The sequence below is a fragment of the Manihot esculenta genome, chromosome 13 (genome assembly GCF_001659605.2).
Source record: "Manihot esculenta cultivar AM560-2 chromosome 13, M.esculenta_v8, whole genome shotgun sequence".
Lineage (NCBI taxonomy): Eukaryota > Viridiplantae > Streptophyta > Magnoliopsida > Malpighiales > Euphorbiaceae > Manihot > Manihot esculenta.
The window spans coordinates 1,349,801-1,376,365 of record NC_035173.2 but is presented as its reverse complement, the minus strand read 5'-3'; the positions used below and the strand labels follow the sequence as shown (position 1 = coordinate 1,376,365).

The 26,565-nt window shown below is 38.7% G+C and overlaps 1 protein-coding gene and 1 long non-coding RNA gene across 9 annotated transcripts in view; one reads left to right on the top strand and one right to left on the bottom strand.

Moving 5' to 3' along the window:
- Positions 1 to 26,565, bottom strand: part of LOC110629667 (MADS-box protein FLOWERING LOCUS C-like) — a 55,567-nt gene that overhangs the window by 4,203 nt on the left and 24,799 nt on the right. For all 8 annotated transcript variants that reach the window (XR_002490261.2, XR_002490260.2, XR_006348134.1 and 5 more), the window contains exons 2-4: positions 7,541 to 7,619; positions 7,334 to 7,395; positions 7,130 to 7,229 (exon numbers count right to left, since the gene is read on the bottom strand). Coding sequence is in view for 3 of the 8 variants with exons in the window: in XM_021776748.2 (XP_021632440.1) it covers positions 7,130 to 7,229; positions 7,334 to 7,395; positions 7,541 to 7,619 (241 nt within the window). In the remaining 5 variants the exon portion in view is untranslated. The remainder of the gene's footprint in view (positions 1 to 7,129; positions 7,230 to 7,333; positions 7,396 to 7,540; positions 7,620 to 26,565) is intronic.
- LOC110629669 overlaps positions 1 to 26,565 on the top strand; it is a 35,253-nt gene that overhangs the window by 4,819 nt on the left and 3,869 nt on the right. The gene's annotated exons all lie outside the window — the stretch shown is intronic.

Below are 26,565 nucleotides of genomic sequence, written 5' to 3'. Positions count from 1 at the left end.
CACCACTAGTGAGCTTTTGGTGAGCTTCCATTTGTCATATGAGAATGTGTTGCAGAAACCTTCATTATCAAGTCTTCCTATAGAGATCAAGTTCAGCTGCATATCTGTAATATGCCTGATATTTTTTAAAACTAGTCTCATCCCATTTCCTATCATCAAGCAGACATTTCCTTTGCCAACGACTCTGGGTAGATTGTCATTTCCCATTTTAACAACACCAAAATCTCTTGGTGTGTAAGATGAGAAGAATTTCCTTTGAGAAGTTGCATGAATAGTTGCACCACTGTCAATCACCTAGCTGGTTTCATCAGTTGCCAAACTAACCAAATTTTCATCACAGACAATGTTAAATTTATCGAGAGCACTTTCACGTTCATCATCACTGCTGTCATATTTCTGTACTCCTTTGCCTTTCTCCTTCTCCTGCTTTTGAACTTTTGGCAAAATTTTTTGATGTGTCCCTTCTTCATGCAGTGATGACACTCCATATTGGCATACTTGTTTGATTTTTCTCTGCTTTTGTCTCTAGGCTTTGGACCCCTAGATTGGCTCTTTCCTCTAGATTTTGTAATCAGAATTTCTGACTGAGAAGAAGAGATTGAACTTTGTGATTTCCGTCGTATCTCTTCATTTAAAATTTCACTCTTCACAGAATCTCCACTTAATGTACCATTTGGTACAGAGTTTGCGAGTGAAATCTTCAAAGTCTCTCGGGACTCCAGTAAGGAAGTAAGCAGCATAAGAGCGAGTATCTCATTTTCAACTTTCATGCCCATTCTTGACAATTGGTCCATATACCCTTGTATCTCATTCAGGTGATCTGTTACAAAATTGCCTTTTCGATATTTCAAATATATCAGCTTAGGCCAATAAAATAATTTATTATTATCAGTTTTTGATGCGTATATCTCCTCGAGTTTATTCCATAGAGACCGGGCATGTGTCTCGTTGCAGATGTGATTAAACACATTATCTTCAACAAATTGTCAGATGAAGCCGCACCCTTGCTTGTGCTTAAACTTCTATTCCTCGTTTGTTTTGTCTTCCGGTTTAGTTGTGGAAAATATCGACAAATGCAGTTTTGTCACAAATAGGAGATCCTGCATCTTGTTTCTCCATACATAATAGTTCGTGCCATTTAAGCTGATCATCCTATTTGTTGTTGCCTCTATTTCTACAGTACTTTGGATTGAAACCGGGCTCTGATACCACTTGTTGAGGAAACATTGCTTTTAAAATAGTAAAAATAAAGTACTGCAGAAAAGTAAATAAGTGGCACATCATAATTTTACATGGTTCACCCTTAATTTTGGGCTACGTCCATAGGCCGAACTTCAAATAATTCTACTATAAAAATAGTAAGTACAAAGAGAGAGATTTACAAGTGAGATCTATAAAAAAATAGTAGTACTCAAAGTATTTTTCAAAAGATACAAAATATTTTTCTCACCATTTTTGTCACTCTCCAAATAAACTCTCCCTCTTTCTCAATATTTTTTCTATTTCAGCTACAAGCTCTAAAATCTCTCAAAACACTAAAAAAGAAATACTAAAGATTTGTTCACTTGAGCTTGATGCGCTCTTTGCCCAAACTCTTGCCTATTTATAGGCAAGTTCATTCCTCTTTGCATTTAATTCAAATAAAAAAATGATTTGCTTCATTTGGTGAGGAGTAGGCCATGTCTATGGGTTTTGTTTTGTGGCTGAAATTTTCTGTTTTTTTTTAATCCTTAATAATTATTAGTGTGTGCCCTTCATGTTGGAGAGATTCACCTAACATGTTGATTGTAAAAGAATTGTTCACAATAATTAAGTCATTCAAGTGGATCATTAAAGCCATTAAATGAGAGGAAGTTGACAACATGTTCTTCTGTCCTTGCATCTGCTTGTTGATCAAAATTTTAGTGGCTACAACTCATACCATCTCAGGTTTGGTTCTCCCTCTTTTTCAAGGTTTAAACCACCTCGTAAAGTTGTTGATTGAAGTTGCTGGAACGTGTCTCAAATTGGAGCATTAAAAAAATTCAGCTTCTCTTTTAAATTTGTTGAATCACGCATGATAATCGAATTTGATATCAAGTTGTTAAGTTCTCTCGAATAGGATCTTCTCATAAGTTGATGAACTCGAAAATTTTCCTCTAAAGCAATGGATTTGCTTTTGTTCACATTCTTAGCTTTCTCTTGAAGAAACTATTTTGACTAAAAGTCTAAATTTGCCCCTGAACTATCATTAAATGGCTAAACAAAGCCATCACTTATCAAAACTAAAAGTGTGAGCTATACTCTGCTTAATCTATTTGGTTTTATTTGGAAATATTTGATTTTTTTAATAATCATTTAGAGATATTTTTGGATAAAAAATGAAATTTAGTATTTCTGCCCCTATATAATTCGGTGGCAAATTTGTTCCTTTTGACGACCTCTTTTAGATGCTAGTGAAAGCCTAGAGAGAACCCTCTAATCTAATGAAATTAATTTGGATTGAAGGTTGCATATTTTATTTATGATGACCAATGCCTCATATAGAAATGTTACTGTATTCAAAAAAAAAAAAAACTCCCTAAAATTAAGAATATTACATCATAATTACTCCTACTAATTTGAAATTTAGAATAAAATCTAGAATCTAGAATCTAGAAATAAAGCTAGAGATATGGATTCTGAAAACTAGCCCTTGATTTTCGAAACTGAAATAGATTGAATATGGTTTAAACTTCATCTGCAATCTGATCTACCATCTCCATGTCCACAAATGCATCCACAACATTACTCCTTTCTTAAAAAAGCTTGTACTCAAGCGTAAGTATGGATAGGAAGCATGGAAATGAGGCAAATTTTCCCTTGTGGTGTCACTTGAAGATACCCTATCCAATATACTAGAACGAACTTAGTCATTTGATTCAGCAAGAATATTTTTTCACACTGATGGTTAAGAAAATATAGTGCTTTCCATACTTGAAGACACTGCGCCATTATTTCCCTCATACTCATGAATTAAGCCTTCAGTAGATGTTGTAGGCCCTTGAAATGATCCATAAGCTGACACACTCTGAAAGTCTAATCGACTCAGTTGTTTCTTTTTGAATGCTTGAAGAACGTTCATTGTCATAATCAAATTGGGAAGATTCTGCAATTTTACCTCAAACCAAATAGTTTCAGGTGATCTTACATTAAAAAAGTCAACTTGTTAGTCGATTTGAGTAGTTGTTGCTCTTGCCAATAAGAAATGAAATTGGCACTAATAATTAAAAAGGTCAACTTGTTGGTCACTTTGGGTAGTCGTCGCTCTTGCCAATAAAAAGTGAAATTAGCACTAATAATCTTCTACTGACCCAACTTACTTCGGGTTCACCAACTCTCCCAAAGTATTGTTGCATAAAAGAGGACTAAATCACGAGATTCACTTTATCTGCTTCTAACGTCTCTTAAAACCATCAAAGCTAATCATTAGAGCTCTGGAATGAGAGAGTTGAGTTTAACATATTGGTTAGAGGCTTCCATTTGTCCTCTCATTAGCCTGTTGACTAAAATTGCGGCGTTTGCTACTTATGCCTCTTACTTTGAGGGTTCGAACTAGCTCAGGAAGTTGCTAAGCCAAGTCATCGAGACGTGCCTCTAATTGTTGCATAATTCACGTTCTCTTCTAAATTTATTTGCTGGATCAACCATGATGACCAGCTGAAATACTAAATACTAGGTTGTTAAATTCCCTCAAATAAGATCTCATCAAAGGTCAATGAACACCGAAATTTTTCCAAAGAAATGGATATACCTACTTTCTTATGAAGAACCTGTTTTGGATACTGGTCGAGGACTCATTAGAGACCCTCTTCTATCTCATAAAACTAATTTGGATAATGCATGCCTACTTGTTTATGTTAATGATGATCAATGCCTTGTACAGAAAGGCTACATCATTCAAAAGAAATGAAATCCCTAAAATTAGAAATGTAACATCATTACTATTCCTACTAATTTGGAATTTGAAATAAAAATCTGAAATCTTGAAATAAACCTAGAGATTGATCCTAAAAATTGGCCCTTGATTTCTGAAACTGAAATAGATAGCTATAACTCAAACAACTCAATCTGCAATATGATATTTCGGTAAATAAATAAATAAATAATCTGTAAGCAGGTCAGTCAGCTTCCCTTCCACAAAATCAGTTTCATCCATTGTTTGGCTTTGTTATTATTCAAGTCCCTAATGCCAATTTAGTCGTTAATAGTCTTGGCAGGAAAAACATCCCCAGGATGCTCTACTGTTAAGGAGAGATATTCCCAAGTCATTGTCTATGAAATAGTTCTGAGATTTCAAAGCAATGGAAGTAAATGCAAAAAGTATGAGATTTTATATTCTCAGGTAAGTGGCTTTGAAAATAGCTACCCAGAATTGCAAATTTATAAAGGCTGCCATTATGTAGCAATTAAATGATGAAAAGGAATAAGAAAACAATTTTTATGTAGACCAGTAAGTAGATCAACTAGCAGAAACAAAATAATCAACTTCTCTGTCTAAAGGTTGTAATTTTCTTGATTACCAATTCACAAGATAGTTGCTGCTGCTAGCTCCATTGTCTATTCAGTCATTTTGCACATTTATTATCAAACATGGGATTAAGCAGTTGTTGAAGGGTAGCTCAAATTAAGGTACTATTTTCTGGAGCAGATCAACATCTTAATCTTTAGAATGTTAAAGGCAGCAACGGCTGCAGTAAATCCTATGAGCCACGCCATATTCTCTTGATTTTAAGATTGAGAGGAGTTTGAATTTGCCATAAACCATCTCGACCTAAGGAGTTCAAAACATATGAGATCACAATATGGTAGGAGATATTTTGACATGTTTCACCTACTTATTTTGTTCTCAACGAATGACACTGCCATATAGGAATATACTTGATAAATAGATTTTCCATTATCTTTGTCTTATCATATTATTTTCTGTTATCCTATTCTAGATTTAATAGATACTTGCATTAAACTTGTACTTTGATTAGAAGTATTAAAATCACTACTATAAAAAAGGTTTATTTTATTCAATAAAACAAACTGATTTATTCTAAGAATTGTGAGATTGAGACTATCTCCTTGAGTCTTTAGGTGTTAAGAGCTCCTTCTAATAAGTTTCTTTCCTATCAATCATCCATGACGCGATTTGCAATCCGGGACCATAACAACTCGATATCAGAGCCTTTCTTTCGTTACGGGTGTTTTAACAAATCTAGAAGACAAGTTGAATTCTTTCATACAACAATTTGATTGACGTTTCTGTATTAGTTTGAACCTTCACTAGGCCAATCAAATTTTGATCAACAAGCGAATGAGAAGATAAAGGTACCTATTCATGCAACAATTTGATGGATGTTTGTATACTAGTTCGAACCTTCAATAGGAGATTGAACCAAAATCAAGATAGATTGTGCTGCAGCTGATCAAACTTTGATCAGCGAGCGAATGAAAAGATAAAGGCACCTATAGTGCTCCAAAATGATAACTTTCCAGATTAAAGATAAAGGTACCCGATGAACAGTACTCGTGAACAGTACCCAATAAATAATTCCCGTGAACAATACTTAATGAATAATTCTCGTGAACAATACCTGATGAACAGAGCCCTAAGTCTCCAAGTATTATCCTTTATGGATAACCCAAATGAACAGAGCCCTAAGTCTCCAAGTGTTACCCTTTATGGATAACCCAAATGAACAGAGCTCTAAGTCTCCAAATGTTACCCTTTATGAGTAACCCAAATGAATAGAGCCCTACGTGAGTAACCCAAATGAACAGAGCCATAAGTCTCTAAATGTTACCCTTTGTGAATAACCCAAATGAACAGAGCCCTAAGTCTCCAAATGTTACTTTTTATGAGTAACCCAAATGAACAGAGCGCTACGTCACCAAATGTTATCCTTTATGAGTAACCCAAATGAACAAAGCCCTAAGTCTCCAAATGTTACCCTTTATAAGTAACCCAAATGAACAGATCCAAATGTTACTCTTTTATGGGTAACCCAAATGAATAATATCAAAAAGACGCCTTCACCCAACACTCAAACAGCAAACGAACCACAAATCTGACAAGGGAGCTGCAAGGCGACTTTGGCATCCTCTCTAGGTGAACGGTGAGAGACAAATATTATCCTAGATGGATAACACAAAAGAACAGAAGTCCTGAGTCTCCAAAAATTTAAAACTTGACAAGAGAGAAAATAAATCTCTACAAACCCTGGCTCTGATACCATGTAGAAATATAATATTTGATGTTGTATTTCATAATAAAGATTACAATCTATTTATATACAAAAGACGATATCTAAAGAGGAAAGAAAATCAAGTCTATAATTATACAATCCCTAAGATTAAGCAACTAACCCATCTATCAATATTTACTTCCTATATTAATATATTTACTTCCTATAATCTATAACAATTATCATCCTACATTCCGAGATCTACCAGAGCGGGAGTAGTAGATAATGTTTTAAAAGAACTTAATTCAGTTCAAATGAAGTTGCCTTTGATCCAGACACCCAGATGCATATCTTACCTTTGAGCTTGAGGACAAGCTCATTTTCCAAGAGGAGAGTGATGTTATGGGTAATGAATAGGCCAAATCCATAACAAACAAATTTTATTTATCTAGTAGTTTCTTTTTATTTTTTTCATTATCTTATCTTGTCATATTTTTTGTTATCTTATTCCAAATCTAATAGTTGCTTGTATTAGACTTCTATTTTAATTAGAAGTGTTAAAACAATCACAATAAAAGGAGTTTATTTTATTCAATAAAATAAGCAGATTTATTCTAAGAATTGTGAGATTGAGACTCTCTCCTTTCTGAGTCTTGAGGTGTTAAGAGCTCTCTCTAATGAGTTTCTTTCCTATCAATCAACCCATGGCGCAATCCGTAACCCGAGACCATAACAAATTGCAACAAGAACAATTATTTTGTTTTCTGGCCTTAATCAAGCAGCATCAGAAATGACTTAATTCTCTTAATCATGAGCTGGGGTGGGGGCCTTCAAAGCATTTTATATCATGCAAAATAAGCACAGCAAGAGATTGAAGAATGGAACTGATAAAATGTATTAAGATGGATCTTCGTATACAGAGTTTTACAGGAAACCTTTTTGGCTCTGACTTGTGTCAATGTGGCCGTGAATTGATTCTCCAATTCGAGAATGTCAACCAAACTAAGCTGCTTACTGTTTGGACCTTCAAGCTGCCTGTGTCAAGTGTTGACATAATGTATAGTCATTCAACCATTAGTTTTTATGCATTTACCTTTAGCTTCTAGAATAGATACACACAGAGTTGTTAGAACACTTGCGTTTCAACTACTTTCAGTAGCTCTGCATATGACTTAAAGCTTGAATAATCCACTTGATACATCTGTGAAATATATGCAAATATTAGTAACAGAATTTAGGAGTTTAGAGAACATAACTCCATTTATCTTGAATAATTTTTTCCCCTCATGGAAATGAGCTTAGTCTCAAGGTACTAAGTAGACCAACTTGGTTCTTAAATTTGTTACCTTTTTATGTTTAGCACCTTCCATAGAAGTAGCTTCCAGTTCAAGATGCCTTTGGTAATCTTTTAAAAACTTCGCAAAACTGCATCATAAGAACCAGCAGCATGAACCACTTTCATTGAAACATAAAATTCATATGAAATATATTTATGTTGTGTACCAAAGGTGTAGATAGGCATTTGACAAGTAGATAGTAAGGAGATGCTAAAGAAATGTTAAATGTACTGCAGTCACCAATATTTGCACAAAAACAAAAGAGCTTGCTGATCCAGCAATTCCATAACTGATGACATTAATTAACGGCCAAGTTGGTAATGCTCTTGAAGTTGCCTGTTGGATCAACATTTGAAATTCAAATGCTTCTCTACAGGGCAGGTAGCTTATGCAGACTTTCTGTATTCAGAACTTGTGAAAACACAGATTAAGCTTTATTAGTTTCAAATTTTACATTTATAATTGTAGAAAGGTAATATTTGTTGTGTTTATTATAATAGAGATTACAACATATTCATATATCAGAAACCATATCTAAAAAAGAAAGGATATCAAGTCTATGATCATGCAATCCCTAAGATTAAACAACTAATACATGTATCAGTAATTACTTTCTATATCAACATATTTACTTTCTATAACTATTAACACTCCCTCTCAAGTTAGAGTATAGATATTAATCATGTCCAACTTGTTACATATATAATCAACTCGAGTCTCATTTAGAGATTTAGTAAAGGTATCTCCTAATTGTTCTCTAGTTCCGATATGTCCTGTTGAGATTATCTTTTGTTGGACCTTCTCACGAATAAAATGATAGTCGATCTTGATATATTTAGTCCTTTCATGAAATACTGGATTAGAGGCAATGTGGATAGTTACTTGATTATCACACCAAAACTTAGCAGGCATCGAATTTGTGAACCCAATCTCTGCCAACAGTTAACGCACCCACAATACTTCACATACGGCTTGTGCCATGCCTCGATATTCAGATTTAGAATTAGCCACATTTTGCTTTCTTACTTCTCCATGAGACCAGGTTACTCTTACCTAGTATGTACTCTTGTAAGTAGTATATACCCCAATTGGCTTGATGGGAATTATCAAGCATTTTCTCTCAAATCTTCTACTCTCGTTTTCTTCTTTTCATCAAAGTTTCATGATATCAGAGCCAAGAAATTTGGTTCACCTTTGAGTGGTAGACCTGCCACCTTACTTTGGTGACTTTCTGAAAATCAGTTAGTCTCACCACCCAGCCCATCCCCACGCCGGCCTCCGATCTATTTTCCGGCGAAGCACCGCCTCCGGACGCGCCTCCACGTGCCACCTGCACAGATTGCTTCCGGCCACGCGCCGGCGCGTGCACCACTCTCCGGCGACCGTTTCACGCTGGCCATCCTTCTCCCAGCTTCGCCCGGCTCCGGCGACCACAGCCCAGTAGGTCCGGCTGTCAGATCAGCCCGCTTTCACACGTCCGTCATCCACGCGCGGACGCGTGCACATCCTCCAGCGACCGTTTCACGTCAGCGACTCTTCCTCCAGCCTCGTCCGACGCCGGCGACCCCAGCCCAGTAAGTCCGGTCGTCAGATTTACTGTTCACAGGCGCTCTTTTTGGCAGATTCGGCTCCTTTTTGCAGATTCGGGTCTCTACTTGGTCCCTTGTTATTTCAGAATCTCTCTCGACATGTCTGAGAAGCAAAACACCCTCAATACAGGTTCTGAGTCTCTTAAACCTGTCTTTTCAATTGCTACGGTTAAGTTGCAAGGGAATAATAATTATGTCTTGGGCTGCATCCGTAGAATTATGGTTTGTGGGATAGGGATATAATGATCATTTAACAAAAAATGCTACTGATATCACTGTCACTGATAAACCCAACTGGGTTAAGATTGATGCTCAACTATGTAGTCTTTTGTGGCATTCGTTGGATCCAAAATTGCTTGCCTTGTTTCAATCTTGTAAAACTTGTTGTAAGGTTTGGACTAAGGCCAAAACATTGTATACTAATGATATACAACGCATCTATAAGCTTGTGTCAGATATGGTTCACTTACAACAAAATCATCAGGATATGGCTAGTTACTTGGGTGAAGTAGACACTCTGAAAGATGAATTTAATTCTCTTATGCCCTTTACTAATGATGTTGATGTGCAAGAAGGACAACGTGATAATTTTTTTATGGTTTTGGCATTAATTGGATTGCGATCTGACCTTTGCTCTCTGAAAGATCAAATTTTGACTGGTTCAGTTATTCCAACTTTAGAAGATGTGTCAGCTAGGCTCTTGCGTATTTCCCTTAGTAAGAGTGATGCTACAGATATGGAATCCTCAGTTTTGGCTGTACAAGGAAATCAAGGACAAGGAGGCAATCGCAAAGGTAAAGGAAAGAAATTTCATTGCACTTATTGTGATAAAAAAGGTCACACACGGGATGCATGTTGGGCACTACATGGCCGACCACCACGGTCCAATCAATCTGATAATACTGGCAAGCCTATAGCCCATCTTGCCCAATCTAATGAAGAAGGTCTGCTTCCACAACCTACCAATAAATCTCAGGACCTAGATTCAATTACGTTAATTGGAGAGGACTATAAAGAATACTTGCAATTCCAAGCAGCTAAGCAACATCCTCCATCTACCAGCATTGCTCACTCCGGTAATTCCGTTGCTTGTCTAACTAAGTCTTCACCTGTTGGTCCATGGATCCTAGACTCTGGTGCTTCTGATCACATCTCTAGTAATCACAATCTTTTCTCTACTCTTATTTCACCTTCTACACCATCTAAAGTTACCCTAGCTAATGGTTCACAAACTCAAGTTAAAGGAATAGGAGATGTACAACTTCTTCCTTCTATTTCCTTAACTACTGTCTTGTTCACTCCTGAATGTCCATATAATTTAATCTCCATTAGCAAATTGACCAAAAACCTTAATTGTTCAGTAACCTTTACTGCTGATTCTGTTGTTATGCAGGACCGGAGTACTGGGAGAATGATAGGAACAAGATATGAGTCATAAGGATTGTACCACCTCTCCACCTCTTCAGTTGCTTTTATTTCTACTACGTCCGCTGAGCTTATTCATAACCGTTTGGGACATCCTAGTCTTTTCAAATTGCAGAAAATCGTCCCGAGTCTTTCTTCTTTGTCTTCTTTATCATGTGAGTCATGTCAACTTGGAAAACAAACTCGGGCTTCATTTCCCAAGCGAGTCAATAACAGGGCCACTTCGATGTTTGATATTGTTCATTCAGATATTTGGGGTCCAAGTCGTGTCAGTACAACTTTGGGATTTCAGTATTTTGTTACTTTTATTAATGATTATTCTCGTTGCACTTGGTTGTTTTTAATGAAGAATCGATCTGAGTTATTCTCCCTTTTTCAAAAATTTTGTGCTGAGATACATAATCAATTTGGTGTTCGCATTAAGGTTTTGCGTAGTGATAATGCACGAGAATATCTTTCCTCCTCTTTTTCTCATTTCTTGTCTACTCAGGGTATTACTCACCAGACTTCTTGTGCCCATACTCCTCAACAAAATGGTATTGTCGAGCGCAAAAATCGGCATTTGATTGAAACCGCCCGCACCTTACTTATACATCATAATGTTCCGCTGCGTTGTTGGGGCGAGGCGGTCCTTACTGCCTGCTATTTGATCAACCGTATGCCTTCCTCTGTTTTGCAGCATCAAAGTCCTCATTCGGTTCTCTTTCCTAACCAGACTTCCAACCAGTTGTCACTGCGAGTTTTTGGATGTATATGTTTTGTTCATGATCATACCCCGGGTAAAGACAAACTCCAGCCCAAATCAATTAAATGCGTCTTTCTTGGCTATTCTCGGCTTCAAAAAGGTTACAAATGCTATGATCCCACTACTAACAGATATTTTGTCTCTGCAGATGTCACCTTTTTTGAAACCTCCCCTTACTTTTCTTCTAGTCCAACGCATAAAACCTTTGTTCATAGCGCTTTGCCTGTACCTACACCTCTTATATCTCCTTGGCCTCATGTCAGTCCACTTGTTCAGGTCTACACCCGTCAGCCCCACCCATCTGCTACTAACACTGATACTTCTCTCCCTGATGCAGGTACTTCTAGTGACTCACCTCCAGTTCCATCTTCACCTCCTTCGGTCATGCCTTCAGCAGCAACAGTTACTCCTCCTCTTACTCTCCGAAAAGGTATTCACTCTTCTCACAATCCTCATTCCATTTATAATTTTGTGAGTTATCATCGTTTGTCTCCTTCCTATTATACTTTTGTTTCCACCATGTCTGCTGTTTCTATACCCAAGACAGTTAGAGAAGCATTGAATCATCCTGGTTGGTGTAATGCAATGGTTGAGGAGATGACTGCTCTTCATAATAATGGAACTTGGGAACTGGTCTCTTTACCACCTGGCAAGTCTACTGTTGGTTGTCGATGGGTTTACACAGTTAAGGTGGGATCTGATGGCAAAATTAATCGCCTTAAAGCTCGCCTTGTAGCTAAAGGTTACACTCAGACTTATGGGCTTGATTACAGTGATACTTTCTCTCCAGTAGCCAAAATAGCTTCTGTTCGTCTCCTTATCTCACTGGCTGCAATTAACCACTGGGCCCTTCATCAACTAGACATTAAAAATGCCTTTCTTCATGGAGAACTCGCCGAAGAAGTCTATATGGAGCAACCTCCGGGGTTTGTTGCTCAGGAGGAGTCAGGCTTAGTATGTCGTCTTCGATACTCATTGTATGGTCTAAAACAGTCTCCAAGAGCATGGTTCGAGCGATTCAGCAATGTAGTTCAATAGTTTGGAATGTCTCGAAATGATTCTGATCATTCCGTGTTTTTTCGACATAATGGCAATAGATGCATCTACTTGGTGGTCTATGTTGATGATATTGTCATTACAGGAAATGATCATGATGGAATCTCTCAGCTTAAGCAACATTTGTTCAGTCATTTCCAAACTAAAGACCTTGGAAAATTGAAGTATTTCTTAGGGATTGAAGTGGCACAGTCTAAAACAGGTATCGCAATTTCTCAATGAAAATATGCTTTGGACATATTGGAAGAAACAGGCATGTTAGACTGTAGACATGTGGATACTCCCATGGATCCAAATGTCAAACTGGTTCCTGAACAGGGGGAACCACTTAAAGACCCTGCTAGATACAGAAGACTGGTCGGCAAGCTCAATTATCTCACTATCACTCGATCAGATATTTCCTTTGCTGTAAATGTAGTTAGTCAATTTCTTCAAAATCCATACAGTAGTCACTGGGATGCAGTCACTCGCATTCTCAGATATATCAAAGGAGCTCCAGGACAAGGACTACTCTATGAGGACAAGGGTCACTCACAAATTGTTGGCTATTCTGATGCAGACTGGGCAGGTTCTCCTTCAGATAGACGATCTACTTCAGGATATTGTATTATGATTGGAGGGAATCTTATATCCTGGAAAAGTAAAAAACAGAGTGTGGTAGCAAGATCAAGTGCAGAAGTAGAATATCGAGCTGTGGCTTTAGCGATATGTGAACTCATTTGGTTGAAGCAACTCCTTCAGGAATTGAAATATAGCGATACTGGTCAAATGAAGTTGATATGTGATAATCAAGCTGCCCTCCATATTGCATCAAATCCAATTTTTCATGAGAGTACGAAGCATATAGAGGTGGATTGTCACTTTATTAGGCAAAAGATTGAGTCCGGATGCATTTCTACTAGCTTTGTCAACTCAAATGATCAACTAGCTGATGTGTTCACAAAATCACTTCGAGGATCACGAATAGAGTATATTTGTAACAAGCTTGGAGCATATGATATGTACGCTCTAGCCTGAGGGGGAGTGTTGAGATTATTTCTGTATATTGAGATTATTTCTGTAAATAGCCTAGATTTGTAGTGATAATTAGGGATATGATTGTGTGATATGATTAGAATATGATTAGGCTATAATTAGGGAATTAATTTATTTTCTTACCTAGTATGTACTCTTGTAAGTAGTATATATACCCCAATTGGCTTGATGGGAATTATCAAGCATTTTCTCTCAAATCTTCTACTCGTTTTCTTCTTTTCATCAAAGTTTCAGTTACTATAGAACAGGTCTTGTCCTGGAGTCTCTTTCAAATAGCAAAGAATCTATCCCAGAGCATCCCACTGAGCAACAGTAGGAGAGGACATAAACTGACTTACCACACTCACTGAATATGCAATATCAGGACGAGTCACCGTCAAATAATTCAACGTACCAACTAATCTTCTATACATTTCAGGATCTGAAAATGGCTCTCTGTCTTCTGTGGTAAGTTGAAGATTAGGTCATTGGTGCACTACAAGACTTAATACCCAATTTTCTTGTTTCTATCAATAAATCAATAATATATTTTCTTTGAGATAAGAAAATGCCTTTCTTACATCATATAATTTCAATGCCCAAAAAATATTTCAAGGAGCCCAAATCCTTTGTATGAAACTGTGTTTTGATAAATTCTTTTAAGAATGTAATGCCAACAATATCACTTTCTGTGATAACAATATCATCTACATATATTACAAGAAGAATTATCCCACTATCAGAATTTCTATAAAACACTGGGTGATCACACTTATTCATTTTCATTCCAAACTGTTGGACCACCTTACTATGCCTGCCAAACTATGCCTAAGGACTCTATTTCAAGCTATAGAGGGATTTTCGAAGTTTACAAACCTTGTCTAACTTCCCCTGAGCAACAAAACCAGGTGGTTGCTCAAAATAAACCTCCTTCTGAAGGTCACTATGGGAAAAAGCATTTTTAATATCTAGTTGATGCAAAGGCCAATTATGCGTAGCTGCCAAGAAAATAAATAATTGAATAGATGCGAGTTTGGCAACTGGAGAGAATGTATCAGAATAGTCAACTCCATAAGTTTGAGTATAATTTTTTGCCACTAAACGGGTCTTGAGGCGAGTAACAAATCCATTAGGATTTACTTTCATTGCAAACACTCATTTGGACCTAATAGCCCGCTTTCATGAGGGCAAGGACATCAACTCCCAAGTACCATTAGTGTCTAGGGATATAATTTCTCCTTTCATCGCAGCACGCTAACCAGGATAGGATAAAGTCTTAATAACAGTTTTGGGGACAGAAAGGTTTGTCGACGAAGAAGCTGATAGCGGAGCAGATTCAAAGTCCTCTAGGCGTCTAGAATAAACATGAAAAATGGAAGGGTGACCTGGCACATGAGCGGAAGGTGCAGGAAGAGTTGAGAATGGGACAAAGAGCGAACAATGTATAATAAGAGGTCATCTTCCTACAAATGATAGTGGAAAGAACGGAGTGCACTAAAAAAATGTTACATCAACAGACACAAGGTACTAATTAAGATCAAGAGAAAAACAACGATACCCTTTTTGAAGTCGAGAATAACCAAGAAAGACACATTTGAGTGATTTGGGATTCAATTTAGTAATCTGTGAACGAATATCACGAATAAAACAAGTACAATTAAAGATGCGTGGTTCAATAGGAAATTAAAATTTAGTGGAAAACAAAATATTATAAGGGATATCACCATGAAGAACGGAGGAGGGCATGTGATTGATAAAAAAAAAAAGTAGTGAATACAGTATCAACCCAAAAGCATTTAGGTACTTTTATTTGGAATAAGAGAGCTCTGATTACTTCAAGAAGATGTTGATTTTTTCATTCGGTAACTCCATTATGTGAAGGAGTGTCAACACAAAAAGACTGATGAAGAGTTCCTTTTGTGACAATAAGATCGAAATTCCCCAGAAAGATATGTTTTAGTATTATCACTTTGTAATATTCGAATAGAAATATTAAATTTTTCAGCGTAGAAAGCACAAAAATAGAGAATAATTCTAAACGACTCTTCATTAAAAAAAAACCAAAGTAGTGCGAGAGAAACCATTAACAAAAGTAACAAGGTACTTAAAGCCAGATTTAGACACAAAAGGATAAGGACTCCAAACATCTAAATGAACTAACTCAATGGGGGATGAAGCCCGTTTATTGACTTGAGACACTGTAGGTAAACGGTGATATTTGGTAAATTGACAAGACTCACAATCTAAAATAGATAAAAAGCGAAACTGTGGACATAACTTCTTCAGAGCAGAGAGAAGGGTGCTCCAACCGACAATGAACATCAAAAGGCGTTAAACTCGTGGAACATGCAAGAGATCTATGTAGTTGCTGATCCAAGATGTAAAGACCCTCTGACTCACGCCCTCTATCAATAATCTGCTTTATCAAAAGATCCTGAAAAACACAATGATCAGAAAAGAATGAGACACAACAATTTCATGCACGAGTGAGTTTACTAACGGAAAGCAAAATAAAGGAGAACTTAGGAAGACATAACACAGAGGATACAAAAAGAGAAGGTGTTAAGTTGACATGTCCAGAATCCATGACAAAAGATTTGGTGCCATTAGTAAGAGTAACATAAGAAGACGACGCATGAGACTTAAGATTGGACTAAAGAATAGAATTACTTGACATATGATCGGTAGCACTGGAGTCAATAACCATTTGGAGGATGAAGACACAAGGCATGCAGTAGAGTTACCTAGGGGTGAGCATTCGGTCTGTTCGGTTCAAAACCGAACCAAACTGAATAAACTGAAAACTGAAATTTTAGTATGTATGAAAACGAACCGAACCGATTTTGGTTAGAAATAGAATCGAACTGAACCGGTCTAATTTGGTTCAATTCAATTCGGTTTGATCGGTTTCGATTTTTAATATTTTTTTATTTTTTACACTTTATTTTTAATATTTTAAAATTTAATTAAAGTATTTTAATTTTAATATAATTTAATTTCTCTATATTATTGAAAATAACATATTATTATCACTAATCGGTTCGGTTCGGTTTTTTTAATTTTTTTCTGATCAAAATCAAACCGAACCGAAATAATCAAAATTTCTGAAATTAAAAACCGAACCGAACCGAACCGAATTGAATTAAAAATCGAACTGAATTTTGAAATTAATTCGGTTCGGTCGGTTTTTTCAGTTTGTACCGAATACTGCTCACCCCTAGAGTTACCTGACTCAGCAATTGTAGTGATAGAAGAATTAGAGGATTTCAGAGAGGCCTATTATTAAGTGAATTGTGCATACTCACCTACAGTTATCAAAATTCTTTGATCAGAAGAGGCCTCAACTGCCATATGCGCCATTTGTGAGCACTGATTCTTATTTTGAAGTTTCAGGCATGTATTTTTAGTGTGTCCAGGTTCACAGCAGTAATAACTGTTGACTTATTTGCTAATCCTAATTGATTCTAGAGATTTGATTTGATTTGATTAGGATCCTTAATTATCTCTGTAATTATTATTTGATTATTTGCTTCCTGTTTAGATATGATTCTTTGTGTATAAATAGCCATGTAGACATATTGTACAAATCAAGAGTGAAATACAAGAATACTCAACATTTTCCCAAAAATCTTCATGGTATCAAAGCCTTTTTCCTGATTTTTTGGGTTCAAATTCAATTTTTCCTCTTTAGGGTTTCAAAACCCTAGATTTACTTTTTTGGTACTAACCCATTTAGGAGCCCTTCACTCTCTCACCGCCGGCACCAGAAGAACTGCCGGACTGCCGCCGGCCGACCGACCTGCTCCGACGCCGGAAAAGCTTGCGCGTGAGGCTCACGCGCCACCTCTTCCCGGCGCGTGACCCGGCGCTTCCTGGCGCGTGACCCGGCGCTTCCTGGCGCGTGACCCACCGTCTGTCACTGCTTCGCCGCTCCGATCACGACTCCGACCATCTTCCGGCCTTCCCGTGGTGTTACCCGGTCTTTTTGGTGAATCAATTGGGCTCTCTTGTGTGTACAACCTTGGGTACCTCATATTCTTTAAGGGTTCATAAATCTTTACTATGGCAGAAGGTAAAAGGGTCTCGATTCCTAACTCTGATAATCCTTCCTTGCAAATTAGTCCCATAAAACTTGATGGAACCAACTATCTTGCTTGGTCAAGGTCTTGTTTGTTGTTTATCAAGGCTAGAGGGCTGCAGGGTTATGTCACTGGTAATAAAAAGCAACCTGATGAGCGTGATCCAGATTTTCCTCAATGGGACTCAAATAATTGTCTTGTTATGACATGGTTACTGAACTCGATGCAACCTAATATCTCTAAGTCCTATTTGTTAATTGATACTGCTAAAAAAATATGGAAAGCTTTGTCCTTAACTTATTCCAAGATTGGGAATGATGCCCAAATTTATGATATTCGGAATAAGATTCATGGTACTAAGCAAGGAGAAATGACTATCTCCCAATTTTATTCTGAGTTATGTGGCTTATGGCAGGAACTTGATTACTATCAAGACTTTCAGGCAGACTGCACTGGAGATACAGTCAAATTTCAGAGAATGATTGAAAAGGAGTGGGTCTATGATTTTCTTGCAGGGTTGAATAATGAATATGATCCAATTCGAGTCCAAGTGTTGGGAAGAAATCCTTTTCCTTCTCTACAAGAGGCCCACGCTCATGTTCAACAAGAGGAAAGTCGTCGACATGCTATGCTCTATACTGCACCAGTTGAAAAGGCTGGGTTGACTACTAGTTTGAGCACACCACAGCCTCCTACTTCTGAGAAAGATCAATTACACTGTGACTATTGTGGGAAACCGAGGCATACCAAAGAGACTTGTTGGAAGTTACATGGTCGTCCCACTAGAGGTCGTGGAGGAAAACGAGGTACCTCTAGAAATCAAGCTAATTTAGCAGAAACTGTGGAGGAGCCTTTTAAGGAGACAACAACGACTGAGTTTCTTTCCGCTAATGAACTTCAGAGTCTCAAGCGCCTCTTGTCTCATATTGACACCTCTTCATCCTCTGGTGCCACATCTAACTTTGTAAAGTCAGGTAATGCTTCCTCTTTTAATAATGTTCCATGGATTATCGATTCTGGTGTGAATAGACATATGACAGGCTCTTCTAAAGGCTTTCTCAATTATTCTCCTTCTCTAACCAAAGATAGTGTCAGAATTGCTGATGGCTCTTTTACTCCAATATCCGGAACAGGTTCTGTTATTTGCACATCCAACATTAAATTATCATCTGTCCTTCATGTTCCCCACTTTCCTGTCAACCTTTTATCTGTCAGTGCTATCACCAATGCCCTTAACTGTAAACTTGAATTCTTTCCTGATCATTGTGTTATTCAGGATCTTCGCACAGGGAAGAGGATTGGCAATGGTAGGCTGCATGATGGCTTATACATGTTGGAGAGTGATCCGGGTTCTTCGATATCTCAAGCTTGTTTTGGAGAAAATAAGGATGTCAATCGGGAAATAATACAATGGCACCGACGATTAGGACATCCATCATTTTTTGTCTTAGAAAAACTTTATCCTGATTTGTTTGCTAAAATCCAGTTTGACTCTTTATTTTGTGATGCTTGTGAGTATGCTAAACACACTAGAACATCCTATCCTTTGAGTCATAATAAAAGTCAAATTCCTTTTGCAACTATTCATTCTGATGTTTGGGGGCCTACTCAAACTGTCTCCTTATCTGGTAATCGATGGTTTGTCACCTTTATTGATTGTTGCACTCGAATGACTTGGGTCTATCTGATTAAAGCTAAAAGTGATGTTTTTTCTTGTTTTCAATCTTTTCATAAGATGATTTGTACTCAATTTGATACTAAGGTGAAAATTTTGAGAACTGACAATGGAAGAGAATACATGGATAGTAGCTTTTCTGCCTATTTGGAGAGTAATGGGATAGTACACCAGACTAGTTGTCCTTATACTAGTGCTCAAAATGGCGTTGCTGAGAGAAAAAATAGACATCTATTGGAGGTAGCTCGATCTCTTATGTTCACCATGAATCTACCCAAAGCATATTGGGGAAATGCAGTTCTTGTATCTGCTTACCTTATAAATAGAATGCCTCTCAAGACCCTTGACTTTATGAGTCCTTTGGCAGTTCTACAAGGGAAGAATTCATACGTTGTTCCACCAAAAATATTTGGGTGTGTTTGTTTTGTCCATACTAGAACGGCAGGGAAATTGGACCCCAAGGCCCTTAAATGTGTGTTTGTTGGGTATTCTCCGACACAGAAGGGATATAGGTGTTATCACCCTCCCTCTAGAAAATACTTAGTCAGTATGGATGTTACCTTTCGAGAAACTGAACCCTACTTCAATACCACCCACTCACCTCTTCAGGGGGAGAATAATGAGCAAGAAGAGGTGATCCAAAATTGTGTGATTCCGGATAATATGGTTCAACTAGAGAGTTTGAGTTCTAATCGACAGGGGGAGATGTCCAATCAGGGAGGAAGAATTGGTCGTTTGGACAAGCCAGATTTGAGAAGGTATTCAAGGAGAGACAAGGCAGAAGAGGCCATTATGCAGTCTACTCAGAGTCAAGAATCTTCTTCTGGTGAGTTATCCACAACTCTTGAATGCTTCAATGATTTAGATAAACCGATTGCACAAAGAAAAGGGGTCAGATCTTGTACTAAACATCCTATTTCTAACTTTGTTTCTTATGAATCCTTGTCTCCTTCCTATAGAGCCTTTGCCTTGTCTATTTCCTCTGTGTCTATTCCACAGGATTGGAAGAAAGCTCTTGCAGAACCTAAATGGAAGGAAGCAATGATTGAAGAGATGAAAGCATTGGCTAAAAATGAGACCTGGGAGCTCGTCACTCTTCCACCTGGAAAGAAACTCGTTGGCTGTAAGTGGGTGTTCACAGTGAAACACAAAGCTGATGGTACAATTGAACGATTTAAGGCCAGATTGATTGCTAAAGGTTTCACCCAAACCTATGGAGTGGATTATCAAGAGACATTTGCCCCAGTTGCAAAAATGAATTCAATCAGAGTTCTGTTATCTTGCGCGGCCAACTTGGACTGGGACTTGCAACAGTTTGATGTGAAGAATGCTTTCCTCCATGGAGATTTAGAGGAAGAAGTATTCATGGAAATTTCTCCTGGGTTCGCTGATGAGAAGACACAAGGAAAGGTGTGCAAGTTAAAAAAGGCTTTGTATGGGCTAAAACAATCTCCCAGAGCTTGGTTTGACAGGTTTAGCAGAGCCATGATGTCCTTCGGTTACCAACAAAGCAATGCTGATCACACTCTGTTTATCAAACATCATAAGGGTAAGATCACCCTTCTTATTGTGTATGTTGATGATATAGTGGTGACAGGTGATGACAAAGAGGAAATGGCTCAACTAAAGAGGTTGTTAGCTCAGGAATTTGAAATCAAAGATCTGAGAAAACTGCAATATTTTCTAGGTATCGAGGTGGCTAGATCAGAAAAAGGAATTTTCATCTCTCAAAGAAAGTACATTCTGGATCTTTTGGGAGAAACTGGTATGATGGGGTGTAAACCAGCAGAATCTCCCATCGAAAGTAATCACAAGCTGAAAGCAGGAACTGGTGAGTCCGTGGATGTTAGAAGATATCAGAGATTGGTAGGAAGGTTGATTTATCCCTCACACACTCGACCGGATATAGCCTATGCTGTTAGCTTAGTCAGCCAATTCATGCATGACCCTCGCGAGACTCATATGCAAGCTGTACTTCGCATCTTGAGATACCTAAAGTCTGCGCCAGGGAAAGGGCTTCTTTATTCCAAACATGGTCATCTCCGAATTGAAACTTTTACAGATGCAGATTGGGCAGGATCTCTCGATGACAGGAGATCCACATCTGGCTACTGCACAGTTGTGGGGGGAAACCTTGTCACTTGGAGGAGTAAAAAACAAAGTGTTGTTGCTCGGTCAAGTGCGGAAGCAGAATACAGAGCAATGGCCCAAGGAGTGTGTGAACTCTTATGATTGCAGAAGTTATTGGAAGAGTTGAGATTGTCCGAGAGAGACAAGATAACCTTGTATTGTGACAATAAAGCTGCTATAAGTATAGCACAAAACCCAGTCCAACATGACCGAACGAAGCACATTGAAATTGATCGGCACTTCATTAAAGAAAAATTAACAGACGGTGTCTTGAGCCTAGTTCATGTGACTTCTACTGAGCAACTTGCGGATGTGTTTACTAAAGGGCTTAACAACAAGATCTATCATAATCTGATTTGCAAGTTGGGCATGTGTGACATCTTTGCACCAACTTGAGGGGGAGTGTTGACTTATTTGCTAATCCTAATTGATTCTAGAGATTTGATTTGATTTGATTAGGATCCTTAATTATCTCTGTAATTATTATTTGATTATTTGCTTCCTGTTTAGATATGATTCTTTGTGTATAAATAGCCATGTAGACATATTGTACAAATCAAGAGTGAAATACAAGAATACTCAACATTTTCCCAAAAATCTTCATAACAAATGATTCCACTAGAGTCAGAAGTAGGAACTGCTTCCCCAGGATGCTGAGATCCTCCATCACCATTAAAACCTCCCCTATTCCCACCTTTGTTATTCTTTTGCCACTGTCATTGCGACAAACAAGGCACTAGTGGTGGGTGAAGGAATTGGAGAGGAAGATTCTCTATGGAAAACCCTAGTAAAAATATCATGTAACGATGATATCTCAAAGTTAGAAAGAATATGAGATTTAGCTGTCTTAAACTCTGGAGGAAGACCTGCAAGGAAGCTCATAACAGCCATTTGCTTTTGTTGAACTTGTTGAATTTTTATATTTGCACTAAAAGGCATCAAGACATTAAGTTTCGTTACTGACCGCGATCGTGAATGCGACCGCAATCGCAATTTGAAACTATGATAGGAAATTGCTTTGGAGAGCATTTGGACAATATCTTTATAGACAAGTTTCAATCTTCTTATGAAAATACTAACAAGGAAATTGCTCTATGGTGATATCTTGCACAAGAGAATTCCACAAGCATCTTGCACAAGAGAATTCCACAAGGTTCTACAACCTGCATCTTCTACGAGCGGTGAGAACCTCTCAAACACCTCTTAAAAGCGTCAAAGTATTGAAAAATTTGGCATGATTTCTAGTTCAACTACAAATATACCACGTTGAAGGATTCTTTTTTGGTAGAGCGTAGGCAAGAAATTTGTGCTACTTTGAGTCATCACAATCAAGGCTCTCATCTTATTACTTTTTTGGTGATGCAAATTTGGAAGAGTCGATGTAATAACCACAATTTGGGACTCTACCTAGGTGATCAAGGGTCGCCAAAAGCCTGTTAAGGTTGCTAAGACCTATAGCAAGCTTGACATATAATCTATGTACTTACCGTCTCGTAAACATACACTTGAACTTGTAATAAAACATATTTATCATGATCATTCATTAGGAGCTTTCATTAAATTCTCTATAATACAACTTTGTACATGCCTCTTTTAAAACACATTCATTCTAACAAATCCAATTCAATATTGCTACCATCGAAATCTAACACAATCATTAAGAGGTCCACAATATAAATCTCGTGAAAACTTTAGCCCCAAGAAAGCCATGCTAATCTCTGGCCATAAGTGAGGTTCCTTGAGTTCAAACTAGAGTAGATTTACGCAATCAAAGTTTATTTTTGCAAATCAAGCGGAAGTATGACCATTGTTCCTTAGCTTAGCCATGTGGACAACTTTTGCCATTTGTCACTTGTTGAAATGATTGAAATTCCTCAAAAGATCTTCTTGTTATTCGAATTACTTCCTCACTTTGAACGATTTGGTTCTTGAAGGTTATGAAGCTCAACTCCCCACTCCAGTGGAGCATACAGCCCAGACCGCATCAACTGACAAAGGGTCACTTCCGGAGTGACCAGATATCCGAGCTCATAACCAGAAAGAAAGGCAAACGCGTCTAAAGTGAAGCTGCGCACTTACAAATAAAAGTCTGAAGGTTTACCCCCTCACCACTCATGTAATAAATGCCGAAGAGGTAAAGGGGCAACCCGAGGAGAAATCCAGTGGCGTGAACAGATGAGACCACATCTTCAACCCAGCAAATCAGAACTAAAAGAAAAAAGGCCAGCCCTGCGCATCACCTTCAAAGGTCGAGAGTTCAGCTTACAGTTAAAAACAGAGCTCAAGGGTACGGCTAGTCCAGCTCGGAAAGAACTTACAGATAAAAATGCCTTAGCAAAATAGATAAGTTTATAAGCTAAAAGTTCGGTCAATTAATAGAATTTTAGTTCCGATGAGCTTGAAGGCAAAAAGAGAAAAACAAGCAAAGTAAATGAAAATGAAATTTCATTCAAAGAAAAAGAAGAGTTACAGTCCAATCATCCACGCTACTGAAGGAAAAATCGTCCTCAAAGGACTTACATGCCTAGGTACATTATCATCTACATCTACATCACTATCACCTACACTATTATCTTAGCTTTCAATGCAGGAGAATCCTTACAGTTCGGAAGATGAGCTTCACGAGTCTGTTGGATCCCCCCTTTTTTTAGCTCGGCAGACTCCCTACACTCCTTTAGACTCTCCGTACATTCCAGCTGAACTCTGTCTCGATATTATAGGAGAACTGAACAAGTTGATACCCATGAGCATCTCTCACCGTTCCATCATATGCTGTGTGTATATCACGCATGAAAAACATAAGGCTTCAAGTTAAAATCCCAAGAAGATCAGCCTTGTCGACTGGTTACTGAATGAACAAAACATTCCACGGGAAAATTGACGAGGCGTTCTGAAGAGCAATGAAACAAGTGAATGTTGCAAACCTACACACATACTATGTTGGACTAATTTTAGCAGATTACCCTTGCTTCCTGATTTAAACATAGTCATTAATGCATTGTCCTCGCTTGCATATTTGTAAGCTAAACTTTGAATATCACGAAACACATGTTGGAAAGCATCAACGGAAGCTCGATTGAGTGCAGCGAATCTCTATACGCCCTATATCAAAATCCTGACACAAGCCCGCCATGAGCCGTTTTATGTTACATGTGTGAACTGCATCTTGTATTCCACAATAAATCTCAGAAACCATGTTATTCCATGAGTTTGAGTCAGGAGCAGACGTCAGGGGCACCACGGGAACCTTCTCCTTCTTCCCGAGAAGAAGAAAGGCAGGAGCCGGTCTTCTAGAAGCCCAAGACTTCTTTGGAACGCGAACCAGGACGAGCACTTCGGTGGGAATAGGACACTTGCCCCCGACCTTCTCCGCTACACCCCCATCATCTACAAAGCTGAGTTCCCTATCCTCGGCAGTCGGGCCGACCTCGGAAAGGACCCCATGGACATTCCTCACAAAGGCGATCTCAGCCCTGCTTGCAAGGGCCCCCATCTCAGCTAGGAAGGCCTCAAGCCTCTCTTCAGAAGCATCGCCAAAAGGCGGGGCAGGCTTCGCTCCCGTCAACCCGGAGTCCTCGCTCGGCCTTGAAGTCCGAGGGGACCTGAGAGCTTGAACAGCTAGAGCGGCTGCGACCGACCTGTCGGTACTTGGCAGCCTTGAAGATTCGGCACCTCGAAAGCTCGGCTTCGGAGCTCGGGCAGGAACAGGAGGAGGAGGCCGACTGGGCGACATGAACGATATGGCTTCGGCCACTTGTTGAGTAAACCCCCCCGCCGATTGTCCTCCTAGGAGGGCGTCCGAGGCAATGTTCAGGCTCTCCCTGGGCAGCGTGAGAATTGTAGGGGGCTTAACCTGATCCATCTTCATCTTAGAAGCTGCAAAAAATCCAAAATCGGGGCAAGTCAGAACGACTCTCAATCAAAATCACAAAAGCAAGATTATAGCAGACCTCCATGAGAGACAAAGTAATAAAATTTTTGGCTCGCCTTGACCAGCAAAAAAAAAAAAAAAAAGGGGGGATATCAAACAGACACCCTGTGGATGTAAAACCTCCGCTCAGATAGACAGATTCGAAAGAAGACGTGGAGAGAACGAAATTAGGGGTCAGCGTTCGAGAAGCAATCTCGAAATAACTAGAAAACCCCGTGGAAGAAAGAAGTTAAGGGAAAAGGTAAACCATACTCTTTCCGTTTAACAGAGACGACTAAGCTCACATCTTTCTGAAGATAGATTATACCAGAAGTATGCGGATCGGGAAGAAAGATCCTTTCATTCCGATGAGGGTCCTGGAGGTGGCAATAAGGGTAATATCAAGATATACCCTAGGAATGAGGTTTTTATGCTGGGAGGGATGATGCTAGACTCTAGGCCAGCGGTGCTAGGGAAAAGGAAGGGAAACGTACCTTGAAAATAAAAGCAGGGAAAGTGGAGATGGTAGTGTGCATGAAGAACAGAGGAAAGCCAGAAGTGGAAAAAGACAGAGGGGATTCGAAAGTCAAAATGACAAAAAGATGAAAGGGCGTTATGAGGGAAGCAGTACATAAACAGGCGCGGTCATAATGATTATTGGGATTTACCCCCTCCTCAGTTGAGGCAATAACTGAAGAGAAGGTAAAGGGGCAATTAATGACCGCTGGGTTTCTTTGCTCCGGTCTAAGGCCAGGCTCATTAGGGCGGCCCATGATCTGAAGGCTTCTAAGCCTGCTCCAAGAACCGGGTCCAGTCCACTCAACTCAAAGACCGGGCTCCAATCAGTTTCTTCAAACAAGCCGGCCCAGCTCTTCTAGCCCAATGGACAGATTCCCTCTGGGCCTAGTCTTAACATTATCTTCCGGCCCAGCTCGGAACCCGGAAGGAAAGAATCAAGGGCCGTTACGCATGGGGCAGAGATCTGATTCCCTAGTACGTCCGTATCAACATAGCAGGGACAGGTGGCCCAATGATATACGTTCTATTACATGTCACTAGCGGACAAAAGGAGACATATAAAAGGAGAAATACTCTCCTCTAGGTCTAAGCTTTTCCAGTTTTACATAACCCTTGTAAAACCCTATTTACTGGATCTCAGATCATCAATCATGTTTTTGCAGAAAAGGAAGAAAATGGAAAGTTGGAGAAAAAGTGCAGAAAAAGATGAAAAAGTGATTGGGTCAAAGTAATTTGGCCAAATCACTCACAGGAAGCTGAAACAAAAGACTGGGACTGACTCACAGAAAGCGATTGGCAAGCGATTTGGGCAAATCACTGCCCAAATCAAACTAACGCCAGAGAGACCAGTAGCGCGGGAAAGAAGAGCAGAAAATCAAAATTCAAAAGTAAT